Here is a 19764-nt window from a genome sequence, read left to right as displayed (position 1 = left end):
TACTAACTATGTGATCCGGAAGTCTTGATCTTAAGAATCTGTAAAATGAGGAATATCTCCCTCACAAGGTTGTTGTGACAGTGCTTTGTAAAAAATGTTACTCTTCCACTATACTACCATAGTTCTACATCCCTATATCTTTTATAATACATTGCTCTTTGTCTAATATTATGGTGACTTAGAAACATTTCTCCTCTTTCTTACAAGAGATTTTTAAAAATATCTTTCTGTAGTGTCTAACATAATGCTTTTAATACTTAAATATATTTGTTTAACATCCCACTACTATTTTCACATCTTTAGACTGTCACTTTTAAAAAACGAGTTATAAATGCAAATGAAAGACATGTTCCATACAAACCATGACTGCTTGCAAGAATATGATCTTGAAAGAAAATTGAAAACTTGCAAGTAATACTGACTGAAAAATTTACGTACTAGATAAAAAATCATTGTCTTGAGGAGCTGAAAGGGTCCTTGAGGTTCCAGGAGAAACACTAGTTTTATGGAGCTGAGTGGATCCACACGATTCCTAAAATAAATAGAAGATAAATGATTTAGGTTAAAGAAAAATCATTTTAAAAGTTATACAGCTTTAATTTCTAAACAGTTCCTGCTTTTGGCTTATTATAAATAAAGAATCAAAACTAATACAAATTACACTTTACAAAATTAAACACATATGTGAAGTAACAAAACTGTGAACTTGATTTCTTTATCAGGTCAATTGGATGGGTAGGGCAATAGTTAAATATATTAGAAATCATTATTTTTTCAATATTTTGTACATAATCTCAGAGACTCTGTCCAGCTCATGAGAAATTTGAGATCTGCAGCTCTGATTACCTACTGATTTAGAGCACATGCCTATTCTCAATGCCTCAGGTTCCTTCAACATGGAGAAGTGGGAATCCATGGAAAAAGTAATATAGAAGTTGGATCTAATCCTAGCTCTGTCATGGAATTACTACCTAAGCTTCGACAAGGCATTTAAATAATTTGGCTCTCAGGTTCTTTTTCTGTGTATTTATCTAAAAATGAGCCTGTATGGGCTCAAAGATCCAATGATGAGATAGTGAATATAAAGGTGATTCAAAGACTACATACTGTGTTTTAAGATTCATTTTGAAGGTATTATTACTTTTCTGAATCTGTAAAGAGAACACATCTTATATATTCTTAAAAGAAATCATTAATATGAAATAATTCTGAATGAATGCTACTAAAGAAATCCTTCTTTTTGGATAGCCACACAAATGGCATTTTCTTTTTATTAATCATTGTAAGAGGTTAAGAACAAGGCAGGTATTATAGCTCTTTTACATTTGAATAAGAAGGTATAATAAGAAATACAGTGGCAGAACTGTACCAATGATTTGTCTATGTACTACCCTGGAACACCATCCATTACATAAAACAAGGACAGGGACAGAAGTCAATGCCCAAGAGAGAAAGGACTGTGATTTGATGAGATGAACAATGAACTAAGAATCAGAAGAGCTGGATTTCAAATTGGAGATTCCCATTCTAAAATCCTAAAACCTCCCTGGACTTTAGCTTCCCATCTATAAAAGAGTGAGAGAGACTAAATGATTGCTCATATTCTTCTCACATTTTGAGTTTAATCAACGTAATTATTTTTACCTCCTGTGGACCATAATTTACAGGTATGTTCAGAGATAACTCCATTTTCTTCTTGTCACATAAGTGAGCGGTACTTGAAGCATTCTGTAATAAGAATGAACATATGTACTTGAATTAGAGATAATTAGAAAATTATATGAGTAAAATACAATCTACTTAACATATTTTATATGTTTATCTTTATATGTTTATACAAAATCAATAGAAAATCTCAATCAGTTGAGAATATAATATCTAACTTAAAGTAGAGATAGTGTAGAATAGGGGAAATAACTTTAGAGACACAGGCTTTGAATCCTGCCTCATATTAACTGGTTACCTTGAGCAAATTCATCCTTTAAAATGGAATAATATCTACATGCAGGATCATTCTAGAGATTGAGATAATGAATATAAAGTATCTGGTTCAAACTAGGTACTTAATATATTTCAATTTGTATGTGTATCTATCTATCCATAATTATTAAGCATTTACTATAATTTAGGCACCATGATTCTAAGTACTATTATTATTTTCATTTTATAGATAAGAAATGGAGGGCTGGACTAGGTAAAGGAGGCAGAGTGCCCTAATGGAACGATGGGGGCCAATGAGATCTGGTTTAGATCCCAGGATACCTGTTTGACTTTGGGCATGAGACTTAAACTTAGTTTACTTATCTGTAAACTGGAGATGAGAATACCTATTTTGCAGGATTACTGTAAGAAGGATTAGAAGTAATATATGCAGAGTCCCTAAGATTACTTTGTAAGCATTCAATAAATGGTAGCTATTAAACAGATGATTTATTTAAACACTATGCCTTTGTACTAAAATTGTTTAGTGATTCACTCCTGTCTCTTTTTCTTTTTCTTTTTTTTTTTTTTTTTTGCAGTACGCAGGCCTCTCACTATTGTGGCCTCTCCCGTTGCGGAGCACAGACTCCGGACGCGCAGGCTCAGCGGCCATGGCTCACAGGCCTAGCCGGACCGGGGCACAAACCCGTATCTCCTGCACCGGCAGGCGGACTCTCAACCACTGTGCCACCAGGGAAGCCCTCACTCCTGTCTCTTTAAGCCAGACTTGGATTAGCTGCCATCACTATTGAGTGATTTAAAAACAAAACCATTGGTCTACTTTTCTTCCCCAAACCAACATAACGTCAAATGCTCTACAGAACTTTAGAAATTGGTGGGATCCACACCCAGCCCTTCATTATTCATACTTAACAACTGTCTGCTCCATAACATGTCTAAGAAGTTTTAGGAGAAAGAAAACTGCTATTCATCTATGTATATAATCTATAGGGCATAGTACTTTACACACAGCAGTCCAGTGAACATTTGTTAAATACATTTTTATATGAACCTTTAAAATTCATCTTTGGATCCATTTCTGTTATGTAAATTTCTTCTGTTCTTTTAAATTTATTAAAATATTTATTGTTATACAGTATCATTAATTACTAACATCACTTTTCATAACCGATCAGTTAATGATAATTCAAATTATTTATGAATTGGGGCTTCCCTGGTGGCGCAGTGGTTGAGAGTCCACCTGCCGATGCAGGGGACACGGGTTCGTGCCCCAATCCGGGAGGATCCCACGTGCTGCGGAGCGGCTGGGCCCGTGAGCCATGGCCGCTGAGCCTGCGTATCCGGAGCCTGTGCTCCGAAACGGGAGAGGCCACAACAGTGAGAGGCCCACGTACCGCAAAAAAAAAAAAAAAAAAAAATATTTATGCACTGGTGAGTCAGTCCCTAGAAAGAAGTAAAATGACATATCAAAGAAAAACTTTTTTTGATTCAGTTTTTACTGCTCAAGACATAAGAGATACTATCTGTGAAAACATGAATTATAGGAGCCAGTTCAAAGAACTGAAAAAAATGTAGGAAACTCAAACAAAACAAGTCACCCTAAATTGTGATCTTTGTTTTCAGAAATTTCTTTATGAAAAATCTTATTATCTTAATAAATTTGTATTCTACCCTTGGCCCTGACATTAGTTAGCTGTGTAGAGTGTTATGTGACTTACTTCCCTATACCTCAGTTATCTCATCTATAAAATGGAGATGATATTCTTTCTCTAACAATTTTACAGAATTAATACAAGGATTTAAAAAAAAAAGAAAAAAATAACAACACTGAGTGAAAACAATACAGCAACTTAAAAACAGTGACCAAAGAAAGTAATGCTATTTAAATGATACTCAAGTATTTAAAAATATACACTAAATTACTTTATTTAAGAAGCAAAAATTTCTCCCCCAAATTAACAGTTTTACATATAGATCCTAGTATTTAAGTTGGTTGGGGACAAAAAAGGAACTGAATTGGTTCTCTTCCAGTTCAGTTTCTTAGAACCAAGAAAACAGACCCTTCTATCCACCTTTGCTTGGCAGAAGAGGAGAAAGTTGTGAAGAGAGAAAAGGGAACTGAAAAGACAAGGCAAAAATAAATGTTAACAGAAGTTTGTATCTACTAAGAAGTAGAGAGATTGGAATGTTCTGGAAAAGACTACCTACTCAGAAGCAGAGAAGTCAATGAAAACTTATCAAAAGATTAAAGCACAGTTCCTCCTTAGTTCCTTAAAAAACTCAGGTACTAACACTGCCACCATCAATTTTAAGTTTGGTTAAGGGCAGTTGTTTCCTTTATGCACTTCCCTTTTAAACCAAAGATTATGTTAACAGATCCAGCAAACTGCAAGAGGCAAGCAATGTCATTTAGTGATAAATCAATTGTAGGTTATGCCTGTTCACAACCTAAGACATTGGCTAATAAATGATGGTTTTTATTATCATATCTCAAATGCAACTTAATGAAACCCAGAAAGTGTTAAACTAGGCTAACTTTGTCCCTAAAGGACTGTAGTTGCTTTCTAAACAATTTTTGATAGCAGCAAGAAAACCTTGCAGTAATGGGTCCCTTCAATTGTTTTTCTGATCTACAAGAGCAGAATGAGTAAATAAGACAACTGTTCTAGGTAATTCATAACAACTGCTACTTTGGTCTATGCAACATGGAGTGTTTGAGTGGGAAAACAAAAAGATACAAACAAGCCATAGAAAATACACATTTGGGCCTCAATTATTAATAAAAATTCTACAGCTTAACTTGGCAGTAAAGTGCAATAACCCAGACATCTTTTACTCTTTATATATCAAAACTTTAGAGAAATAAACATAGAATTAAAACAACAACAACAACTGTAGTAATTTAGGGCATTAACTGTATACAACTGGCACACATTACACATTTTAAATTTACATTTGCTATATGAGAGGTCTGAAAATCCCTTTGAAATCTGGAGGAGGCTGTTTAAATGAAATGGAAAAGTTCTTTGGTGACAGATTCAAGGCAGCATTCATACTCTTTGCTAACTACTGCCCCAGTACTGTAGCTTGTATCTGTGGAAGGTATGTAGAAAAAAACTAAATTAAACTAAACTAAAACTCTCCATGATTTAACATCCTAATTTCCAGTATTACATTTAACAATTTACCTTTGTTTTCTTTAGTTGAATAACAGCTTCAAGAAAAGTTATCTCTTCAAATGTTCGCAGAACTGGTTCAAGTTCTATTAAACATTCTAAATAAGAAAAATAAAATGAGTTCAGGTTGCTTATAACCATTAAAATGAAAAACATAAATGCTAATATTTAACTGATAAGGCCCTAAGTAAATTTTTCCCCAAACTGATGACATTCAACTGTCTTAAGAGCGTTTAGTACAGGCATAAAGATAGGCATATCTAAAGATAGATCAATGGAACATAATTGAGAGTCTAAAGCCCTTACAAGTATGGGCAATTGTTTTTTCACAAAGTTGCTAAGGCAATTCAATGAGGAAAGGATAGTCTTTTCGACAAATGGTACTACGACAGTTGGATATCCACACAAAAACAGAAAAATTTAGATTCTTACCTTACAACATACATAGAATTAACTTGAAATGGACTATGCACCTAAACGTAAATATAGGTGAAAATCTTCATGACCCTGAGTTAGGCAAATAATTCCTAGATATGGCATCAGAAACAGGATCCATAAAAAATTTTTGATAATAGGACTTCAAAAAAATTGAAACCTTTGGCATTTAAAAAGATGCTATTAAGAAAAACAAAAAGACAAGCCCCAGACTAGGAGAACACTTTTACCTATCACGTATCTTTTAAAGAGCTTATATCTAGAATATAAAAAGAACTCTAACAACTTAAGACAAACAACCCAATTTAAAAATGGGTGAAAGATTGAATTTCACCAAAGGAGACACACAAATAGCTAAAAAGCACATGAAAATATGCTTAAACACCATTAGTCATTAGGAAACGCAAATTAACACTAAAATGAGGCATCACTCCATACCCACTAAAATAGGTAAAATTAAAAAGACAGAAAATACCAAGTATTGACAATGATGTAGAGAAACAGAAAACCTCACACACTGCTGGTGGGAATGTATCATGATGCAGCCACTCTGGAAAACAGCTTCGCATTTTCTTAAAAATGAAAGATAAATTTACCATACAACCAAGCAATTCCACTCAGGTAGTTACCTGAGAGAAATGAAAACATATATGTTCACACACAGACTTGCACATGAACAGTCACAGCAGCATGATTCATAATAGCCAATGAGTAGAAACAATCATAAGTACCACTATTACTACAATAATATATGGACCTGTTGCTTAAGGGAGAAGCCAGGGCTCTAGATATAAAACTGAGCATCACTAACATATAGATGGTATAAAAGCCATGATCTGGTCTGGATCATCTAGGGGGAAAGTACAGATGGTAAACAGTAAAGGACCCATATTAGAGCTCTGAGGCATTCCAACAGTTAGAAATTGAGCAGAGGAAGAAAAAAAGTGATTGAGGAAGAGAGGATAAGAGGGAGTATGGTCTCTTGTGTCTTGGAAGCTATCAGAGGGAAAGTTTCAAGGAGGGAAGAGTCAGCCATATCTAATCTGCTGAGAGGCCAAGTAAGATAAGCAGTATTTTCCAAAATTGCTATCCTTGGTAACTTGAACAAATGCAGCTTTAGTGGAGATATGAAAACAGAAGACTGATGTAAGTTTGTTAAAAATTGAATTAGAGGTGAAGAAGTAGAGACAATAAGTATGGACAATTCCTACAAGGTGTTTAGATCTAAATGGGAGTAGAAAAATGAGGTGGTAGCTGAAGGATGATATGGGGTCAAGAATTTTTTTCCTATATAAAGATAGGATATAATAATAGCATAGATCTGTATGACAGAAGAACGATCCAGTAGACAGGCAGAGATTGGCAATGCAAGAGCAGAGAGAGAATATAAAGAACAGAATGCTGGAGAGAGTAAGGGAACGGCATCCAGAGCACAAGTAATACTGTTTACAATTGTGTAAGAACACTTTTTTCCCACTGTAAAAGAGATAAAGCAGGAAAGACACGTCAAGTACAACTAAGTTTATAGATCTGGTAGTGGAACTACGAGGGAGTTCTCTCTCATGGTTTCTACTTTGTCAATGCTCAAAAGAAATACAGAACATAGGGTGTAGGAGGTTTAAGAAGGGAAGATAAGGTACAATATGCATTACCCCTGTCTTGTCTTCCTAAGTTCAGAATCTATTAAGAAAAGCCACATAATAATGAGAGATGATGATCAAAACATCACCTTTATTACTGATAAAGCTAATTGGAATCTGTCCCTTTTTAGATCTGTAGCATATGGGCTTAGTAACACTTTGTCCCTTCAGTTGACAGTTTTACTCACTCAGCTACAGGCCTCACCTGCTTCCATATGGGGAAGCACAAAATGTGTGCATCCTTTAGACAAGCTTACTTCTAAAAGGAGGAGAAAACTGAGAAGGGACTAGATAAGTACGCTTGCTTTTTCTCTAAAACTAACAAATGAGGAGGAGGAGTGCTGAGGGGCAGATAGGACTAGAAATGTTCCTCCCATGCTTTCCTTCTTAGGGATTGAAATGGAATTTCATCTTCACTTTGGAAACATGAAGTATGGGACTTACGCATCTCCTACAGTAGTACAAGATGATCATCTAAGTCTGAATTCGCAAACTTTTGGGTCTCAGAACTCTTCAAAATTATTAAGAGCTTTTGTATATGTTGGTCATATCTATTGATATTTACTACATTAGATTAAAACAGAAAATTTTAACACATCAGAATATATGAAAACACATTCCATTATCCGTTGGAGCAATGATATCATCATATTTAATTTAGTCTATGGAAAGATTTTTCCAGAGGATGAGAGTAAAAAGGGAAAATAATACCTTAATATTTATTATTTTGAAAAGTTTTGATTTTGTGAACCACTTATAAAAGTCTCAGGAACCAACCCCACCTCCAGAGGTCCCTGCACCACAACTTAAGAACAGGTGATATATGAGAATGGAATAATAGATGTATTTGAGAAACATAACAGAATTGCTAAGTAGAGTTTAGTGCCTAGTTTTAGCCATTAATTTAAAGAGAAACCAATGAATTCCATTTCTGGCCAAGATGAAGAAACAAGGACCAATTCACCCTCCTGCCTTAAACAACCATTAGCCAGACAAAATGCATGAAACAGTGGTTTTCAAGACACTAGATATCAGGCAACAAAGGACAGTGATCTCTAAGTGATAGGAAACAACTGAGGTCAGCCTTATGACAGCATGACTACCCAAGCTTACTGCCTTGGGAGAGTTTCCAGCTATACTACAGGGTAGGGAAGTAAGGCGGGGCCCAGAGGAAGCTCAGAGTTGAAGAGACAGGGCTGGGAGTTAGGGTAGACGGAGGCAGATAGAGTTTATAGGACAGAGCACCAAAGAGGAGAAGTACACAGACAGAGAACTCCAGAGATCCGCAGAGCGCTCCTCTCAAATATTCAGCAGCACTGATCAATGCAGGATGTAGAAGTAAGTAAGCCAAAAGCCATTGTTCTGCAATGAACAATAGGGAAAAACCAGGAAGTTTGTAGAGAAGTACTGCCTAATGGCATGATCTTCAGAAGAGCTAGAGTCTTTAGGGAATGGAGAAGAAATTATAGTTTGGAAGTGGCACTGGGGACAAAGGAGATATGTATTGGGATGGCCAAAAAGTTCGTACAGGTTTTTGTAAGATCTTATAGAAGAAGCCAAACAAACTTTTTGGCCAAGCCAATATATACATACATATATGTACATATATATACACATACACACACACACACACACACACACACACACACACACACACACACACACACACACACACACACACTATTACATGGTTCTGGGAGATAAGAGATAAGACGTTAATCCATTATTATAGCAACTTTTGATTCTTTTTAAATACAATGCTGATGAGCACTAGACATACGTTTTGAATGGAAAATATATTTGGTTTTTTTTTTAGTTGGAAAGAAGATTCCCAGTCTACAGCTTGTCTTTTCATTTTCTATAGCATCTTCTGAAGTGTAAAATTTTTCAATTTTTTTGAAGTTCAGTTATCAAAGAATTTTTTTAATAGGTCTTGTTTCTGATGTCATATATAAGAGCTCTTTGCTTAACCCAAGATCATGAAGTTTTTCTTCTATGTTTACATTTAGGTGATGATTCATTCTACTTCTGAAATAAATCTTAATTCTATCTGATTTTTCGATCTCCAGGATTGGTCTGGAAATTCTACTCTTGCCCTTCTCCAATCAATTTTATACATAGCAGTGAGTGATATCTCCTAAACTTAAATTTAATCATGTTATTTCCCTGAAAAACTCACTTTAATGGCTTTCCATTGTACTTGGAATAAATTTCTAACCTTTTTATGATGATAGTCAACAGCCTCTCCTTACCACTTCAATCTCATCTCATAAAATAAAAACAACTTTGAATTAGAAAAAAAAACTTTTGAGCTTGTCAGCTAACTTTCGTAGTTGTTCAAGGAATATTTTATTTACAGCGTATTTATTATTTTTGTAATTCAAAAGGCCCAGATTAAAACTGTACACTAACTTAAGAAAGACGGTCTTTCATCTGGATTTTGTGCCCATCCACTTTCTATTAGAGAGATCATAAGTGCTCGATGAGGTATATCAAATGGCAAACTTTCTTCATTAGTGTCAGGTCGATGTCCTTGTGACACACTATACATAATCTGCAAAGGATTGGTGACTTCTGTCAAAACAAATATTTCATTCATTAGAAATATATTATGATTTAATATATTAAATACATTCTAAAGCCAACCAAATGAACATGAGGGAATCTTAAAATCTTAGGAATAATTCATTACTTCCCTTTCTGTCAAAGGAATATTTAGATCCCAGCTATTGCCAGACTTGCTGCCTCTCGTGGGAGGAGTTTATATCTTCACCTCTTTAATTCTGGGCTTGGCCATGTGATTTGATTTGGCCAATGGAGTATGAAGAGAGCAGAGTAAAACAGAGCTCAGCAGAGCTGAGCAGAACCTAGCAGAGCCAAGAAGGGCCACAGCAACTAATAACCCAATGTGAATGAAAAATAAATGTTTAGTTTGTAAACTACTGAGATTCTGAGGTTGTTACACAGCAAACTGACCTAAATGAACCTCAAAATAAAGAAAGAGACAATATTATCAGAAAATTTTAAAAGTATTCTTCAGTATTTGCTGGTCTTTAGAAGAAGCACTAGTTAAATTTTCATACAAATGATTTTATAGCTGGAATGAATCTTAGAAATAAGAATTCAAAATTCTTATTTTGCAGATAAAAAAATGAGGACTTAAGAGATTTAGTGGCTTATAATAGAGTTAATTACTATCAGAACAAGAAGAATCTACACATTTTTCTGAGCCTTAATCCAGTACTTTCCATCATACAGTGGATTCACAATGACAAATTGTTGTTTTTCTAGTGTGTTTTCCACAAAATGACTGTTAGGCAGATTTAAAATAAGTGATCTTTATTCAGATAGTTCTGAGTATGACTTACCAATACGATGTCACCTAGAATAAGGAAGTCAAAGTACACTTACCTTCAAAAGGCTGTTTTCTAGATAAGACTTCCCATGTGATAACTGCATAGCTGTTTAAGATAAAAATATACATATAGTACTTTATAAACTATTCATAATAAACTAAAATGGTACTGATTTTAAAAGCTGACTGTGAGATACCATTTTTTAAAGTAATAATGTAGTGAAATGCTGCTTAAAGAATCACTATATAGAACCAAGATGATGAATATTCATATACAGTTTTGTTTTGAAAGGGAATTAATTCAATTTGAAAAATTAGGAAATTACTGTAATAAGAACTTGAAGTTATAGGCAAGGATAACTTGTGGATGATTCTTTAACACCTAGATAAGCTATGCCCTTTAATTACATGATTCTATTATTCACACAAAATAAAGAGCAATAAAAAAGGCTGTCTCATGTAGCCCTATTCTATTGACTCTTTTTCTGGTGTAAGTACTGTCTCTTTTGGTAGTGTTAAATGTTAATTGCACTGTTTCCCTCCCCCTATCAAGGTCACATATGATAAAAACCCTTGAATATTATAAATTGATAGGACAACAAGATATGCTTTAATAATTTTTAAGGATGTAAAAGTAGCTTAAGGCGAGGCATCAGGACTTCCCTGGTGGCGCAGTGGTTAAGACTCCATGCTCCCAATGCAGGGGGTCCGAGTTTGATCCCTGGTCAGAGAACCAGATCCCACATGCATTCTGCAACTAAGGAGCCTGCATGCTGCAACCCAGGAGCCCATGTGCCGCAACTAAGGAGCCCACCGCCGCAACCAAATAAATAAGTAAATAAATATTAAAAAAAAAAAAGCAAGGCATCTTTATTTTCATATTTTTAATTTTTAATTTTTTTTTTTTGGCTGCACCACACAGCTTGTGGGATCTCAGTTCCCTGACCAGGGACTGAACCTGGGCCACGGCAGTGAAAACCAGGATCCTAACCACTAGGCCACCAGGGAACTCTCAAAGCAAGGCATTTTTAATATGAAAAACATTAACCACTGTCTCTAATTTATTTTCACCACACTTATGAGAGAAGCATAAAAATCATACTTTTAAAATGTAGTTTCAAAATTCGGATTGATTAATCTTGTTTTTTAGACAAGGTTAACTCTGAGCAAAAGTAACATGCTGTACCTGTATATATCATGCTTGATAGTAGCCCTTGATTTTTGTCCAGGTTCATAGTTTTCAGGTGGCATATAGATAATTGTCCCTCCTTCTGGTGCAGATTTACTATTTCGTGATTGTGACAGGGACATCATGCGCCATTTTGATAAGCCAAAATCTGCAATCTGGAAGGGAAAAGAGTAATTGAATTTTTAAATTTTCTCTTTAAAAAAGTTCAAGAATTGTTTTTGTTTATATTTATTATATTTAGACATGAGACCAGAGTAAATGCTATATATATTAATATTTTATTTCTGTAATAGTCTATTAGTTTCTTAACAAATTGGATTCCATAGTGCTGAACCCAACAACTCTAAAAGCAATATAAACTGACTTGAAGTTCAGCATAATATTACAAATTTTAAAAGAGACTAAGTTTTGAAAACTTAAACAGGAGTATTTTTGCCTTTTATTCTGAATGAGTATATACACTGCACTTTTTGTGACAAGTAGCTTTATATCATGTGCTTTCAAAATTTACCTATACCTCACAAAACTGCTAAACTAGTCATATCTAATACGATTGTCACTGGGTATTGTTTACAACTCAGGTTTCTATGTTCTTATTTATAATGTGCTAAAAATAGTATCCTTAAAGTTTGAAATAAGTAAAATTCCAATATAGTATAACTCATTATTATATGATTTATGCCTACCACTAAAAGAATATCTGTTAACAATAGTATAGTTAGCATATAAAACATATTTATGTCCATGACAAGGAGTGCCTAAAGCATTATCAGTGACAAACATTCTGTACTTTTGATGTCCTTTACAGTTTTACTTCACTTGTAAATTTTGTGCAGATACTATCAATACACAATATCTTATAACTAAGTATCTAAAACGTTCCAATGTTTTTTTTTTAAAAGGGAGACAAAAATGTAAGAACAGAAACAATATTTAGTGAACAAAAGAGTATAGGAAAACTCTGAAGACATTTAATTTAAATCACTTAGACCTTCACACGGCACAATTTAGGAGTCAACAGAGTGGAATGAGCTCTATCCAGCACACCATTTGTGGTTCAATCATTTAACTCTTAAAATGTTCACTAGCTTTAAGAGAAGAAATAAGTTATTTAGTGTTTAGATCAATTTGAGATTAAAAAAAATTATGGCCCCACTCCAAAAAGGGAGGGGGTAGCCTATATGAATCTTCCATACAGTATCATAATAAAAGGGTAAGTCTAAGAAAAATAATTAGAAAAGACCAAGAGGAAACATGGTGCCACTACATGAAGATAAGCTGGATTGATTTCTAAAGGCAATATAATATGTGTTCTGGAACATGGGTTCTAGAGCCTTGATTACTTAGATTTACATTCCACTTCTACCCCTTAATTAGCTGTACAACCTTGGACAAGTTTTCTAATTTCTCTGTGCCTCAGATTACCCATCTTTAAACTGGGGATAATAACATAACACAGGGTTGTACTGAGGATATTAAACTAGTTATTCTAAGTGAAGCACTCAGAACAGTATCTGACACGTAGTAAATGACCCCTGTGTGTTAGTATTATTAATGTTTTGTACATGGGAATAAGCCTCTAAAGATTGCTCTCATTCATACAATACTAATAAGCACAGTACATAGTTTCAGGGCCTTTAATACACTTTGAGGTGGTATTAAGACTCTGGGGAACCGTATATCCTACTTACTTCTACTTGCCACTACAAACTCTTATTCCTCCCACTCATCCTCTAAAAGCAAAAACAGTCCTCCAGCTGCACATCTGCTAGGATAATAAGCATTACTATGAGAAGCAAAGTTTACTTCTCTGCCACAGTGAAAAATGTTAAAAAAAAAAAAAACAAACTGGGATGTGGTCCATCTTATATCTGACCCACAAATTGCAAACTACTGGGCTAAATACTGGTTTGAATACAGTGCTGGAGAAAATGTATTCTGAGCTTGCTTCCTTATGTGCTCCTTTTACTTCACCTAAGGTCTTCATCTATGTTTTTAAATCTCACGTAGAAAACTTAATCAGAATTCCCTTTATCAGGTAATTTAGTTTGGCTTTCACATGGAACCATATTTGTCCCCCTTCTCTATTACAAACACCATATACCAAAGACACGATTCATTAAATCTGGATCTTCCAGAGAAGAAAAAAAAGTGAAGAATATGATGAGAGGAATACAAGTTCCATGATTTCTTGAGGGTCCTGGTATCATTCAGCAATGAAGACAGAGAATAGGAATTTTTCTATTCTATACAAGATCTTAACATGCATTTCAAAGGTAAAGGTTCTTTTTAGCTAAAAAAGATGATAAAAGCAACAAGAATTTACTGTATTAGCACAGGAAACTATATTTAGTATCTCAAAATAACCTATAAAGGAAAATAATCTGAAAAATATATAAAACTGAATCACTTTGCTGTACACCTGAAACTAACATAATATTGTAAATCAACTATACTTCAATTTAAAAAAAGATTAAAAAACTAGAGGAAATTAAAACACACTATTCATAAAAATCATCCATAATCTTATTACCCTACCAGAATAGCTATTTTCATTTATATAATACTCTCCATGTCTGTAAATTTATAAAGTTATCAGTAAGAAGCTATGAGGAATAACTTTAAGTATTCTTAGAAGTTCCACACATGATGGACAGAATAGTTGAGAAATCAAACATGGTACATATAAACATTTATTTCAAATAAGCCTACCACAGGTTCATTTGTATTTAAGGTGCACTAATTGATACTGACCAGCAGATAAACAAATTGAATGTATTCTTTTTAAAGTAGAAAAGTCCTGGTTGATCTTAATTGGTAGTATATGTTTTTCTTTTAGATACTATGTTTCTGGTTAGCATTCCAGTATTTTACTTCAAAAAATTTACTTCAAAAAATTTACTTCAAACAACTGTAGCAAGGTGTGTTTCCATTTAATTTCATTAAGTGTTTTAAAAGATTTTTTGCACTTCATTTAAAGGCCCTTCCAAGAAGATAGGTAGATCAGGTAACTTACTTTTTCATGAGTCACTGATAAACTTTGACTTTTAAGGGACATTTATAAAATAAAAAGTAGAGACACACAGGATGCATATAAAAGAGTATCATAATTTATAAGAATAGTATTAGAAAGGTCACAGTTTTGTATGTGCTAAAGCTAATAAAAGTTAAAAAAAACACACAAAGCCAAACTATTTTAAATTCTATTTATTTCAAAGAAAGACCATGGGTACCCTACTGATCAATGAAAAAGAGAAAGTAGGGATCATCATCACCTATTACTTTGCTTCTGTTTTCTGTATCAAGAATGGTTTCTGGACTGAGATGAAGAAAATAAAGTCCAAGGAGGTTGAAAAGTTTATAAAGTACAAATCTCAGGTCATTTTACATATATTTCAGGTTTAGTTAGAATACTCGCAAATACCTCCATGGTGATGGAGAGGTATTACAGGATACGAGAAAAGCAAATGTCATTCTGATTTTTAAAAAGGGAAAATAATATTGATTTTGCAAATCTATATATTGGCAGAGACTATCCTTAATCCCAGGTTTAAAAATGTAATGAAAGGGTTACTTTATGAGTAATTGATAAAAGAGCCAGAAAGAACTAATGAAAAATTATATTAGCCCAGTGATCAATTTCAGACCTCATGTGACATATCCCAAGTACTTGGGATGTCTAGCACAACACCGTTGCTCCTCAAATACTTAATAAAGGAAAGACAGACCTCATTTCCTTTTTTGTCAGTAGTACTACTGTCAAAGAGTAAACGTTAAAACAGTTTGTATATTATAAAACATTCTGAGGTACTTTAATAATATCCTTGACTATTAAATTATCCGGCCTATTGGGTATATATAGAAGATCTGGAATTCTTCATTTGTTCATTCAACAACTACTTATTGAATGCTTCTATACCGCATATGCTTAGCAGGCGGCAGTGAATAAAACAGACTACATTTTAGTCTTCGTGAAGCTTATTATATTACAATTGGGAAGATGGTCAATAAACATATTAATAAAAAATATTTTGTAAGATGGTGAAAAATACTATGGAGAAGCATTAATCAAGGTATGAGGACACAGAGGAACTAGGTGGGTTGTCAGGGAAAGCCACTGTGATAATGAGGAAGAAAAGGAAAGGGAGTCAGTCATGAGTATGTAACATGGAAGAATAAATCTGACTCCATATTGGATCTGTTTCTTTTACTTTAACCTTCGTATTCTATTGCTTTTGCTGCAACTTAAGAATGTTGCCTATAGCCTGAAATATACAAGACAGCCCATTCTCAAGGCTCTGACCTTTAAGGGTATAACACTTTTCTATTCATACAGAGATAAAAAGTTACAGAACAGACAATTACATTTGTCTTGTTGGACGTTTACAGGAACATCAAGATCTGACCTACATGGATTGCTGCAAGAACAAAGGATTCCAAGAAATTTGCAACAACCAACCACACCCTCTCCCCTTTTAGTCTGAATTCTAGCTTGGGTAAGGTGGTTCTTTGGGACACTAGTCCACCATCTTCTTGGTCTACCGGCTTTCTGAATAAAGTTGCTATTCCTTGCCCCAACACCTCGTCTGTTGATTTACTGGCCCTGTCCTGCAGTGAGCAGTATGAACTTGGACTTGGTAACAAGGACACCTGGGAAAGCAGTCAAGCAAGGACTTTTGTAATATTCTAATGGAAAAAAATGGAGAAATATGGGCTGTATAACAGCTCTTTTAGGAGTATTCCAAACAAAATGAATGCTTATTCTCCGAAAGTCCTAATTAATAAAAGGATTGATATTGACTTAAAAGGAGGTTTTCAGACCATGTTGTGTAGCTCTGATTTGAGCTCTGTACTGCTTAATAGTTAATCATGACTTGAAGATACAAAAAGTAACTAATTAAATTTGAAGATGACACAAAACTGGAGGACAAAGTTAAAAATCCTTGGACTACAGAAAAACATTCAAAAAGGTCTTAAGAGCTGAAGTTATCACCCAAATCTAACAAGATAAACTTTGATGATGTCCAGAAAATATCCTGTGAAGTACATGACAAGGAGACATGACTTAAGTAACAATACATTAAAAAAAAAGAAAGAAAGAAAACCTCTCAGTGTTTTTTGTTGACACTGAGCCCAACTTGAATGTTGTTATAGGACTGCCCCCCAAAAGACGAATTAGTAAGGAACTATGAATACGAAGTAAAGTATTTAAGGACGATTCTACATTTATCACACCACATCAAGGGTGTAACTGACCAGGACCCTATGAGGCCTTCCTGGGACAGACCTCCCCCCACATATCTACTGCTTTAGCTCCTCTCTAAAGTACCTAGATAATAGTATCTGATGCATATTTCCTGAGTTTTTCAGATGCTAAAACCACCAACAAATGGAAGAAATTAACTACTTGATGATCATGGGCATGTAATCCCCAGACCTTCTAGCACCTAAGGATTGACCACCATCAACCAATCAGAGAATTTGTGCAAGAGCTGACCACATACCCAAGGTGTGCCCCTTCCTCACCTTGCCTTTAAAAATGTTTTGCTGAAACCCTTTGGGTAGTTAGGGTTTTTTCAGCATGAGCTACCTCTTCTCCTTGCTTGGCCCTGCAATAAAACTTTCTCTGCTCCAAACTCTGACATTTTGGTTTGTTTGACCTCACTAGTGTGTTGGCCACACAAGTTGTGTGTTGGCCACACAAACTTGTGTTAGGTAATATGGATATTTTGATTAGTTTTGAGGATCAAAATTTAAGAGAGATTTAAACACAGATGCATCTAGATAGCACCTGGGATTAAAACCTATGTAATAAGGAAATTGGCTGAAGAAACTAAAGATGTGTATAAGGGAAAAGTGTATGTGAGAAGTAAGGGGATTATAGCTAACTTCAAATCTCAGAAGGACTGTCAGGTGGAAATAAAATTGGACTTTGAACTCACTTTATCACTAGGACCGATGAGTGGAAGCAACAGAGAAGGAGTTGATCGTATAAGAAAATGTCACAGTCATTCAGTTACGGATCTTAAACACTCTCTTGTCACAGGGTAACTGCCTTGGGAGATGAGGGATTGTTGTAGTGAGGATTCAGAGGACCAGCTGATTAGGGGACTAGAATAAGTCACTTCTACTTGTATGGTTCTATAACTGATGTAATAGATTTGTCTCTTTTTTTTAAGTAGTATTGAGGCAGCAGCTTGCTTCTCTCTTCCTTTTCCTTCCATTTTATTCTAGGCAGAGGGAGTGCCTTCAATAAAGGTTTATTTTTTCACTTAACTTTTCTCACACTTTTTATATTTATTTTTCTATTGTTCCAACTTCCTTGTTACTTATTTGAACATTTTTGGATACTTATAATAATCTTCAATTATGTATATTATTTGAAGTGTAGCAAAATACTATGTAAAAATAAAGTGAGTTACATTTAGTATTAATTTCTCAGCAACTGCTTTTTATTTGCTGTCATCAGTTACATATAGGGTAACTGAAATCACTACTCCTCTGGTGCCTTTAGGTATCTAAATCTTAAGCTTTATGCAAAAAATTAATTCAAAACAGATCACAGATCACAGATTTAAATGTGAAACATAAATCTATGGAACTTTTAGAAGATAACATAGAAGTAAATCTGCAATACCTGTGGCTTCGTGAAGAGTGCTTAGACATGACAGCAAAAGCATGATCATAAAAGAAATAGATTACAACTTTTGCTCTGTGAAAGACCCTGTTAAAAGGATGAAAAGAACAAACTTTGGATTGGCAGAAAATTTTTGCAAACTACATATCTGATTAAGGACTTATATCTAAAAATTATATAGAACTCTTAAAACCCAATAGTATAAAAGCAAAGAATCCAAGTAGAAAATGGTCTTAAGATATGAAGAGATGTTTCACTGAAAAGGATATAGAGATGGCAAATAAATAAATAACAATATTCAACATTATAGGAAAATGAAAATTAAGACCATGGTGCTATATCACTATACATCTATTAGAATGCTAGAATAAAAAACTATGATAATACCAAATGCTGATGAGGGTGCAGAAAAGCTGGGTCTTATATACATTGCCGGTGGAACATACAACGGTACAGCCACTGTGGAAAGTAGCTAGGTAGTTTCTTAAAAAGCTAAACATATGCTTACCATATGACCAAGCAGTTACACTCTTGGGCATTCATCTAGGAGGAATGAAAACTTACGTTTGTTCAAAAAGTTGCACAGGACTGTTCATAGGAGCTTTATTGTAATTGCCAAAGACTAAAAATAACCAAAATATCTCTCAACAGCTGAATGGTTAAACAACTTTTGTACACCCATACCACGGAATACTATTCACCAATGAAAAAGAAACCAACTGTTGACACAAGCAACAACTTAAATGGATCTCAAAGGCATTATGCTAAGTGAACAAAGCAGTCTCACAATATCACACACTGTATGATTCCATTCATATAGTATTCTCGAAATGACAAAATTATGGAGATGGAAGACAGGTTAGTGGTTGACAGTAGTTAGGTATGATGGAGGGGAGAAGGTATGACTATAAAGGGGTAGCATAAGTGATATCTTTCTTGTGATAGAGTAGTGCTATATATTGATTGCTGTGGTGGTTACACAAATTTACACATGATAAAGTGATACAGAACTATATACATGCATTGTACCAATGCCAAATTCCTGGTCCTGAAATAGTACTATAATTATATGTGATGTAACCACTGGCAGAAATTGGGTGAAGGGTACATGGGACTCCTTTGTATTATCTTTGCAACCATCTATGAATCTATAATAATTTCAAAATAAAAAGTTAACAAAGGTATAATCGACAATTTAAATTAAGAACAGAATAACTGTATTTTGAACCATAATTTTACCAATGTCTGTAGTCTAGGAATAACTAACTCACTGCAGCAGGAAGAAGTGGCAGTGAATTAGGGGCTATGGAAAAGGCAGAGATATTAAATTGGTAAGATAGAAGAAATAACTAAAAAGTCTTTAAAACTATTAAACACAAGGATGCAGATAA

The 19764-nt window shown here is 34.4% G+C and overlaps 1 protein-coding gene and 1 long non-coding RNA gene across 6 annotated transcripts in view; one reads left to right on the top strand and one right to left on the bottom strand.

Moving 5' to 3' along the window:
• The window catches only part of LOC132413116 (uncharacterized), a 105271-nt gene extending 87195 nt beyond the window's left edge, over positions 1-18076 (top strand). Inside the window, exon 3 of the long non-coding RNA XR_009516614.1 lies at positions 16126-18076. This is a non-coding gene — a long non-coding RNA (uncharacterized lncRNA). The remainder of the gene's footprint in view (positions 1-16125) is intronic.
• The window catches only part of RIPK2 (receptor interacting serine/threonine kinase 2), a 30681-nt gene that overhangs the window by 2908 nt on the left and 8009 nt on the right, over positions 1-19764 (bottom strand). For all 5 annotated transcript variants that reach the window (XM_059994863.1, XM_059994865.1, XM_059994864.1 and 2 more), the window contains 6 exons: positions 11734-11891; positions 10604-10653; positions 9605-9766; positions 5130-5215; positions 1645-1728; positions 439-532 (listed from right to left, as the gene is read on the bottom strand). In XM_059994863.1, coding sequence (XP_059850846.1) covers positions 439-532; positions 1645-1728; positions 5130-5215; positions 9605-9766; positions 10604-10653; positions 11734-11891 — 634 coding nt within the window. The remainder of the gene's footprint in view (positions 1-438; positions 533-1644; positions 1729-5129; positions 5216-9604; positions 9767-10603; positions 10654-11733; positions 11892-19764) is intronic.

Source organism: Delphinus delphis, chromosome 17 (assembly GCF_949987515.2).
Source record: "Delphinus delphis chromosome 17, mDelDel1.2, whole genome shotgun sequence".
Classification (NCBI taxonomy): domain Eukaryota; kingdom Metazoa; phylum Chordata; class Mammalia; order Artiodactyla; family Delphinidae; genus Delphinus; species Delphinus delphis.
Note: the sequence above shows the minus strand (reverse complement) of the source record. Positions and strands in the feature narration are given on the sequence as shown.